The sequence below is a fragment of the Lolium perenne genome, chromosome 3 (assembly GCF_019359855.2).
Source record: "Lolium perenne isolate Kyuss_39 chromosome 3, Kyuss_2.0, whole genome shotgun sequence".
Classification (NCBI taxonomy): domain Eukaryota; kingdom Viridiplantae; phylum Streptophyta; class Magnoliopsida; order Poales; family Poaceae; genus Lolium; species Lolium perenne.
The window spans coordinates 74,687,222-74,697,528 of NC_067246.2; the positions used below are offsets into that span (position 1 = coordinate 74,687,222).

At 49.3% G+C, this 10,307-nt stretch overlaps 1 protein-coding gene across 1 annotated transcript; it reads right to left on the bottom strand.

Moving 5' to 3' along the window:
* Positions 1-4,214: 4,214 nt before the first annotated feature.
* Positions 4,215-9,289, bottom strand: LOC127341488 (BTB/POZ domain and ankyrin repeat-containing protein NPR1). The gene is made up of 4 exons (XM_051367341.2): positions 8,639-9,289; positions 5,912-6,659; positions 5,531-5,731; positions 4,215-4,811 (listed from the first exon to the last, which is right to left on the bottom strand). The coding sequence occupies exons 1-4, from the start codon at positions 9,173-9,175 to the stop codon at positions 4,549-4,551; spliced, it is 1,749 nt and encodes a 582-aa protein (XP_051223301.1). The 5' UTR covers positions 9,176-9,289; the 3' UTR covers positions 4,215-4,548.
* Positions 9,290-10,307: the final 1,018 nt, after the last annotated feature.

A 10,307-nucleotide genomic window follows, 5' to 3' on the forward strand; every position in this document is an offset into this window, starting at 1 on the left:
TGCCACGTTGTTCTTCGATGTGCAGATAGAACATACAAATACATACACTAGTGGCTTCAATTGATTGATCAGTAGTCATCTTCGCTGCAAGAAAGAACACTCTAACAACACCAGATGTCAGTGTCCTCGATGTCTTATTGAACACCTTGATGATCATCTCGCTCTTCCCTTCGTAGAGGAAGGTGAGCAGGCAGTCGGCCTCGAGGTTGTAGTCGAGGGCGAACTTGTCCACCCGGTGTGCATGTAAATCTTTCCCTGCCCGTCGAACAAGACCTCGATAGGCCACTGACATAAGCCGCATCTGGCCTCCCGCAGCTGCAACTCGGCCGGCTCGGCACTGTCGACGAACTCGGCGAACTTTTCCGGCAGCTGCTTGATGCTGAGGGGGTCCTCGTCGATGCGGAGAATGAACTCGAAGCACCCCGCCTCTTGCGAGGATGGCGACGGTGCAGGCGACTGCGCGCGGGGGTGATGCTGCTCCATCACGGCGACCACGCCCGTGGCCTTGACCGCCTCGCCAGCCACCTTGACCAGCCATGGATTCCCTCGCGGGTTAGTGTGTGTGTGGGGGGGGGGGGGGGTAGGTAAAGGTTGTGCGGCGGCTAGGGTTTGTGTGGAGGAAATGATGAGGCAGCCGAGTGTGTGCTCCTCTTTATATACGCCGGAGGCAGCCGAGGGGTGTGGCATGACATTAAATTATATCGGCAGAGGTGGGCGGTGACCGCTCAACAGGCGAAGCATCGCCATTAACATGGCGTAGCGCACTTGAGAAGACGTATCGGCATAGGTCACTGCCAAGCAGGCCTGCAGGAGAAGAGAGCGATCATACAGCGCGACCGTGCAGCGTCCGCACAGGCGCATGCAACATGCGTTTGGGTCTTCACGGATAGCTCGATCACTATGCGCTGGACCTGATCCCTGCTGAGCGAGTAACCGCTAGCCCACCATCCATCGCATTAAGAGCATCTCCAGCGGCGCGACGCATTTTAGTGTCCGCGCGCGTCCGTTTGCGTCGCGCAGCGGACGCTGAAATGACCGTTTTCGTCCGCGTGTCCGTTTGCGTCTGGGGTTGGCTCCAGCGGCCCGACGCATTTTTTTTCTCTTTTTCATTTCAACATACTTCCAAATATTACAAATTGTAAGATTATTTTACACAAACTAATACATAGTTTGGAACATGGTTTACACAAACTAATACATAGTTTGTACCATGGTGGACACAAATATAAATATTTTAAAAATAGAAACCGTTGTGTTGATTTCCGTATGTTCGCTGCCAAGAAAGAACATTCGAGGGCACACCCAGTCACCCAAACTGGAAAATCCAGCGGGAGGATTGACGGTGCCCTTGTTGGTTCTACCGATGAGGCGAACAGACAGAAACCTTCCACTACTGGCTTCGTCTGGCCGTAGCCAGATTCGCTGCAAAGAAAGAACACTCTACGTTCTAACTATCGGAGTCTGACTCGGATTCGCCGGTGTGGTAGTGCCTGCGGCAGGCCGTGTCGTCGAAGACCTTGACGACCATCTCACCGTCTCCCTCGTAGAAGAAGGTGAGCTGGCAGCCGGGCTCGAGCGCCAGGTCACGGGCGAACTTGCCCCACCCGGTGTGCAAGTACATCTTGCCCTGCCCGTCGAACAGGACCTCCACGGCCCAGCCGCGTGCTGCAGCTGGCCTCCCGTAGCTGCAAATGCGCCGGCTCGACGCCGTCGACGAACTCGGCGAACTTGTCCGGGAGACGCTTGATGCCGAGCGGGTCGTCGTCGATGCGGAGGAGGAACTCGAAGCAGCGTCCCTCCACGTCGGAGGAAGACGAAGAGGGCGCAGGCGACGGCGAGCGTGGGGTCGTAGCTGATCCACCATGGCGGCCCCTGCCCCGTCCCCAGGGCCGTCCAGGGCCGCGGCCTCGACCGCCTCGCCGGCCACCAGGACCCACCATGGTCTTCCTCGCGGGGCTGGCTGCGTTGCAGGAACACCTAGGCGGCGGAACGCTGGAGCTTTGTGGCGGCTAGGGTTTCTATGGAGGGAGTGGATGAGGAAGAAGAAGGCGCGGCCCCGTTATATAGGCCGGACGCGTGCGGTGGCCGCGGGACGCGTGGCGACGCTATTAACGTGGTTGGCGGAGGTGGGCTGCGGCCGCTCGGCAGCCGAGGCATTGCCATTAACGTGGTGCAGACTGCCGAAGCGACGCAGCGGCGCCAGTCGCAGGCGCGTTTGAGAAGACGCATCGACGCCAGGTCGCTGCCAGGCGGGCCCGACGAAACGTCCGCCGGATACGACCGGACACTTTCGGCGTCCGCGCAGTGTCCGCGGAGACGCATCCAAGGCGCATATTTGGGCCAGGTTTGCGTCTCCGCGGACGGCCCAGTCACTTTGCGTCGCCCCGCTGGAGAGGGTGCCAGACGCATTTCCGGTCACGGCGGACGAAAACGACCATTTGCGTCGCGCCCGCTGGAGATGCCCTAAGCGTATATGGTTTGTTTGTTTTTGGAGGTGACTTTGCTCTGCGTCGGTAGTTCAGCCCAACGAGAGGCTGTTCTACTGTGCCGGGTAACGGGGTAAAAACAGGGTGCTTTTCACATAGTGGTAGATGCTTCAGGCATTAACTTTTTCGATAAAGGGAATATATTAATATCAAAAAGATACCAATTACACCCAGCCTCTGCAACAACGCAGCACCCTAATGGCACTACGGATGCACACAGCCAAAAAAAAGGAAAAGAAAACTAAGAAACAAAAGTCCCGCTACAGTATCTCGGGCCTAACAACAACAATACATCCACCGCCAAGACAACACCTGAAATACAGACTCTCCAAAAACGACGCCTCCAAGAAGGGAACAGTGCTCTAACACCGTCGTCGCTCGATCAACGATCTTAGGTTTTCACCCTGAAGATAGTCCCCACTCTCAAAACAATGCCTCCAACAAGGTCATTGCCAGGCACAACCAGTTAAGGCCAGACCTTGGGTTTTCACCCTGAAAGGTAGGACTCTGAACTTCACCTGTGTTGTCGCCCCCACTATCATACCGCTGTTGTGAAGCCCGGAACACCAAGCAAGTCCCTCAACAGCGCGGAGACTGGAACCTCCCTTAGCTAGTCCTCCCCTCTGGCCTTCATGAACTTCTCTTCTTCCGACTTTCATCATGGATCCATAGTCACTTGATGTCAACACAGAAAAAGAGCTTCGCGCCGCTCCCTCCAGAACCAATCGGTCGGAATAAAAGCATGGGTGCGCACGACCGAATACCACCGATCCAACAAACTCCAGGCACAAAGCACTGTTACATTCGCCGGCGGAGCCTTCCGGAACTCAACACTCCGGCTAGATCACGAGTCCAGGCCTCCGGTAGGTCTTCCTCTTCATGCAAGAGAGACCCTAGGACCACATCCTTTATTCAGGTCGGACCCCCACGTCGGCGACCATCCCGGGATGGCCACTCCAACCCTCCACCGGCGACTCCGTCGCCGGCTTCCAAGCATCTCCATCTCGCCGCCGGAACGCGGTGATAGATCGATAGATCCACCACCACCAACCGCAGGCCGACCCTCTCCGGCGAAGAAGAGGGCCACCTCCACCGTCGTACCCAAGGCTGCTGCCCCGGGCGACCTCGTGTCGCGGGTGAAGCCCAAGATCGCCTCCACTCACCGGCGAGAGGCGGGGGGAAATTGGCGCAGGCCATGGGCCTGGCCGCCGCCCACCACCAGCCCCTACCGGAGTGCTGCGGAGAGCCGACGGGAGGAGGGAGCGCAGCGCAGGCCGCCGCCGCCCATCCCAACCGCGCCGGCCGATCCACCATGGGAGAGCCGACGGGAGAAGGCGGCGCAGCGCAGGCCGCCGCCACCCATCCCATCTGCGCGTCCGCCATGCTCGAGGAGGGGAGATCCGGCCGCCGTCGACCATGGGTCGACGAGGAAGGGCCCCCGCCGCCGCCACGCCCCGTGGGTCTTTGCCCCGGAGGCGCTTCCGGCGGCGGCGGCGACGGCGGCGGCGGTTAGGGCTGGTAGGCTGGGAGGCTGTTCTTCGTCTGGGGGCGTCCAATTCAGGCATTAACTACAGAGGCAGCACTACTTATTCAGTCCTTTTTATTTATGAAAGGGGCAAGTTACTTTTCGAGTCCTGCAGAATTATCAGACAAAGCAGAAACATTTTACTCTTTCTCACCAATCATCAAAGTCAGAGGCCAAGATCTGCTGCTACTGCATGGAGTCCATTTGTTCGATCAACAAAATACTGTACACCGTAATTCAGAACTCAGGGAGTTTCAGCGGTCCATATTACACATCCACAGCGTAAGCTGTCTGACCTACTGTTACTGTACAGGCAAAAAGTGGAGCATAACTAGGAGATCTACAGGGCCAAGCCAACAGCATCATCTCTAACCCTATCTGACCATGATGCTAGACTGGTAGTACTATTTTGAGTACGTTAAATGGAAAAGAAGCATCTTTTCCACACAAAAGAGGGGACAGAAGAATAAGAAAATCTGACAAGCATCTTCAGACAGAAAATCAGCTACAAATATGGCAAGAATGGGGCCAAGGTGCTCATCTCCTAGGCCGAACTGTCAATCTCCCTGCTCCAATGGATGTCGTCGTCGACGATGAGGAAGATGAAAGGGCCGACCTGTCATTCTCCTCCTTGTCCTCGTCGAATGCCTTCAGAAGCAAGTTCTGCAGATCATGGAACCTCCGCTTCTTATCGGTGGATGTGGATGTATCTCTTCCAAGGGCAGCCAGCTCAGCTTCATCATCCATGATCTTGTCCAGCACATTGGAACAGCGTGGGAAGAAGCGTTTACCGAGTTCAACTGGTAGAAACATTCATCTTGCAGTTAGTCCAGATTCATAAAGTTGGTAAAATTGTCCTTATAACTGTATGACGGAAAAGTTTATGCACACCTATGTCACACAAGAAAGACTAATGCCAAGTGTACCTTTGGTCTAAACATCTACTCCCTCCAATCCATATTAAGTGTCGCTGATTTAGTACAACTTTGTACTAAATCAGAGACACTTATTATGGTAGGCGCTTCATGCTAGTGGTGTTTAGATGGCTCATTTTTGTAGAAACTTTGAGTGATCCATGAGATGTAATAAGTTTTCATATTGAATTCTGGTTGTTATGACTATTTTTTTAATAAAGGAAGCCGTATGCATCAATTGATGCAGAGGCTGGGGAATCCCCATTTCGAAAAAAGAAAAAAAAAGTTTTCACTCTTTGGTTCTTTATATCATATAGATTATCATTACTAGAGATCAAAGAGTCAAATGCCCGTCATTCACACATTGATGTTAAGCCAAGAATTACACTCTTTCATTGATGTGCATTATTATTTAAACCTGTCAAGGAGCTCGATACTAGACCTATTAAGAGGAGGGGGAATCAAATCTGGGATTTCAACTCCAGCTATACCAGCTCTCATACTCAGATCGTTACAGCACATAAACTAAAGAGGTGAATATTATTAGATTGGAAATACAGATATATAGAAGAACCGTGGTTATACAAAAGCAAGCTGTGCCTCACCTGTTTTTGAGAGGGCTCTGATCCGAGCTAAGTGTTCGTCCTTCATTATGAAAGGAGTTTCATTTAGATCAACAGTTCCCCCTTGTATCTCAGGACGTGGATTTGCACCAGAAGCAAGGTTAAATTCCAAAGTACCATCCACTTGAGCAATGTCCATTGCTACTCTTGCCTCAATTGGAAACATTATCTTCGCCAAAGCAACTACATAGCATGAAAATAGTTGTGTGAAAACTGAAAACACAACTTCTGAGAGAATAAAAAAGTAACACATTGGCTAGTGGCCCATGGAGAACTTCACTCCACAGGCAAAACACCAACAAGTGCAAACCATAGCAAACAGATAATTTTGAACAGTGCACGGTTTGTAGATCAATATATTACCTCGGTTTTCAAGGTACAACAACCTTCCACGTTGACATTCACCAGCCATTGCAAGAGAAACCGATGCTTCTCCAAGTTGTGGATCCCTTCTTTCTGCTTGCTCCAGTATCTCAATGCATAACCAGTCTTTAGGAGACGGTTTTCCTTCTTCAGTAATACGAAAGTGATTCCCATATTTTGTGAGTCTCCTAGAAATTTGAACTGCTTTTCTTCCATCAATTGTAAGATCAGAAGGCCGAGCACCTTTTGTTAAAAGAGAGACAACAATTGTAGGATCTCTTCGCCTGGCAGCAATATGAAGAACGGTATAACCTCTTGGGTTCCTTAGATTAACATCTGCAAGTGTGATGTCCAGAAGTTCTTTTGTGATTTTTGAATCACAGTGTTCTACAGCATAGTGCAATGCAAATGCATCATCAAGATTAGTCAGCCCTTCCTTGAGCAGCATCCTGACAAGCTCCACATCATCAGAATCAAGAGCTCTGAGTATCCTTCTTACATGTTTGTTAGGAAAACCATTGTCTTCAGGTGAAACTAATCCGAGACTTAGCCGTGAATCAGTAATTTGCTTGATAACATCTGAAGGCAACGCTTTCTCAAGAGTAACCATGTCAAGATTTGACCGGACCACCATATCAAGGCATCTTTCGAGCAGTTTCGTGCAAGATTTATTGCACAAGTTTGCAACACATAAGATCAAAGGAAGGTTATCCACTTCAACCATATCAAGTACATCAAGGAGACGCCGCTGCATAATAAAGGTAAATAACATGGCTTAGTACTGGCTTCTTACAAACGCAAAAAACATAAAGCATTAACTGCTACAAGTTGCAAGTCGACAAGAACTATCATCACACGATATATATACAATTCAACTGCAGTCAAATAAGAGCCATTAACATACAAATCCCAGATAAGAACCTCAAAAGGAAAATAAGAAGGAAAAACGCATCATTGGTTAAAAAATGGCAAATCTGAAGTCTCACCACTGCAACATGGTTGGATAAAATATATACAGATAAACGGTCTAATCTGACACTAGTTTAAGAATATATACACATAACAACCATTTAATCCAATAGTAATTACAGCTGCATCAATAATTATTTTTAAGTAACCAATCAAAACTAAAAAGTACTGCGTCTTACAAGTTAGTTGTCACATACAATAAATGTTATAAACACTTTTACAATGAAAATTTTCTTGCCTCTGCAGATGAACAAGTTGATGACTAGTTTACCTAAAGAAGGGCACGCAATACTCCTGCTTAAAAGAAAGTTTAATGATCCTAATGGAAAATGAGAATTTTGGAACTAATATGTGCATAATTATAAAGAATCTTATGTGCTTCAAATATTTGTCTGTTCCGATATTTCAGTTTACACACACTGATATCCAAAACTTCATTAAGTGGAACAACTCAAAGATATTTATTGTCACGATATCCTAGTGTTGTACTTGAAAATTGTTTGGGGAGGGTGCTGCATTTATATGCTAATGTTTGTGAACATATATCAAATATCTGCATTAATGGAACCTAGAAGTATGAATCCAAGCATCTATGTCATGAGGAAGAACTGCCTTTTGTTGTCTTTTTTTTGGGTGAGGGAAGAACTGTCTCTTGTTGGCACATGTACCATTCAACACAACTCATGATTTGATAGGTAACTTTCCTTTTCACTACAGAAACATTATCAACATAACAATCATTGAAATAGCACCGAAGTGACACACCACCTCGAACTACCAGTTGTAATATTTGCACGTTGAACACATTCAACCGGACAGTTCTGGAATGGAAAGAGACATCCCATTCACACCACCAAACACAAGGATAAGACTTATTTTCCACTCGATTAAAACTGAGATGGGAGTGAGTCTTGATTGTTGAACCTAGGTGAGTGATGGAGCCTAGTAGAGATCACCAAACAGCTGCACATGTCATAGCACCAAATTTCACGATCACCGTATGATCAGAAAAAGCTCCCCATTTAGCATATTGTATTTCTAGTGTTTAACGCTATTCTGAAGAAGCACTAAAGCTACAGAAATTTAGCAGTAATGGTAGGGACCTCAAGCCCATTTTGCCGCACATCTGGAACGCCTTCAAGAAAAGGCAGCGTTAAAACTCACCGCTTCAGAACATGGAACGTCTGAGCAGTACGCATCTCCCAGCAAGCATAATAAACGTGGAAAACAAAATTGAAATGAAGAAGGAATCATCAAGCAAAAAGTCTTGATTGGCTTTTGCGCGCTACGGCGCTAGTACTGATCTCGAAACAACTCAACATAGCAGGCTAGCACCCATCGAATAACTTCACCAATTTCATGGTCAACATATATGCAGCTCAAACGTAATGCTGATAGCTACTTTGTGAAATCATTGAAATTGATAATTTTTAGCTGGGAAAACATGAAATGGATCTATCCCATTTGGCTGAAATATAAACTTGTAGCACCGAAACGTGCAATCAATGCTGAACGCTATTTTGTAGAAGTATACTGAAATTAAAGAAAAACAACAGAGCAGTAAGCGATTTAAGGCCATTTTGCCGCATACAGCAACCGTCCTGGCGCGCAGCAAAAAAAGAGAGCATTAGAACTTGCTGTTCGGGCGCACGGAAGGCGTGAGCAGATGCGCATCCCAGGAGCAAGGCACAATAAACGTCTGAGATGAAGAAATCATGGCGACGTAGGGAGCAGGGGAGGGGGGGGGGGGAAGCGGACCTGGAAGAGGCTGGTGAGCTCGACGACCTGGAAGGTGCAGGCGGCGAAGAGGACCTGCGCCATGAATGAGACGGCGGGGTGGCAGCCGACGTGGCGGCAGCCGTCGTCGTCGACGCAGGCGCAGGCCGACTTGGGGAGGTCGCGGACGACGCGGCCGCTGTAGAGGTAGTCTAGCACGAGCTGCAGCGCCTCGTACCCGACCTCCACCTCGTCGCCGAGGAGCTCCCGGAGGTCCAGCCGGACGCCCTCCGCGCCGGGCGGTGCGCCGGCGCGGCGCGCAAAGACGTCGCGCAGGAAGGGGCTCCGGGCGGCGAGCACGCAGCGGTGGACGCGCAGGTCGGGCGCGCCCGGCACGGCGACGCTGGCGTCGGCGAGGAAGGCGAAGTCTTGGGGCGAGCGGAAGGCGGCGGCGAGGTTGTCGGAGAGGCGGCGGAGCGCCTCCAGGTCCGGGTCCGCCGCGTCGCCGGAGACCTCCATGGAGACGCTGTCGGAGTCGGAGAAGGCGGTGGTGACGTGGCTGGTCGGAGGAGGCTCCATTGGCGCTGCCGGTGCGGCGGCCGGTGGAGGGAGAGGGAGCCCGGCCAGTTGGTGGAAGGCGCGAGGAAGTCGAAGCGAGGCAGGGCTTGGAGAAAGGGATGGTTTAATACTTGAACTCAACAAGTAGTAGCCAAATCAAATCAATAGTAAACGGTCGTGGGGATTCCGTGCGATCTTGCAGTTCAGGCCCGACATTTCTGGGTTTATGCAAACACAATCACAGGGTTGACCGACCCCAGTGTTCCACACATTCTGTATCTAAAGTTAGTTTGGTACGGTTGTTACTGTATTATTTGGTACAAACCAGAAATGACAAAAGATGAAAACGGAGTTTTATAGAAACCAACATAAACATTTAGTAGAATGTTCATGTTGGTTTTATAGAAATTGGTTTTTTTCTTCTATCAAATCATCCGAGTTCGTTAGGAACGGTTGCTACTGTAGTTAGAAAAATAGGGATGACAAAAAGATAACAAGTGTCGCTCATGAATCCGGTACCTCGCAAGACAAATTCTTGAAGAGCTGACAGTCCATGTTTAATGCTCGTCATGGTTTTATGAAAATGTTTGTGTTTCGTTTCTCAAATTGTGTTCAAACATGTCTTACACATGCCCCAAATTTCATCAAACGGGCATTGCTCTAGACGTACTCTAACAGCCCTTGAAATGGATAACAAGAGAAATCCACCAAGACAAAGTTCACATTGTGTCTTCTCGGGCGAACTTTTAATGCCTCGATGGAGAGAGAGAAATCTTGGTCGGGTTGATAGGAGCGACGAGATGGCACACGACATTGTTGGACTAGTAAAACCGGATGGCCTCGGGCTTAAGAGACGTTGACTTTGCAAGGGCCGGCGGCTCAGAGAGAATATCGCCTTCTTGTCCATGCATACTAGAATATTTTCTTCCACCGTTGTGTCCGTAGATAATTTCTGTTTTCAATTACTTTCTCATATATACTAATTTGAACCGCCATCAACTTTAGAGGTCAAAATAAAACTTCATATAACAATTATCGTTTTCTCTTAATTTATCATATGACCTGGTATACTATTTTAGATCCATTGTTTCTATGTCAAGGAAAATTATGTACCCCCCCCCCCCCCCCCACATCCATAGTAAGTGTTGCAATT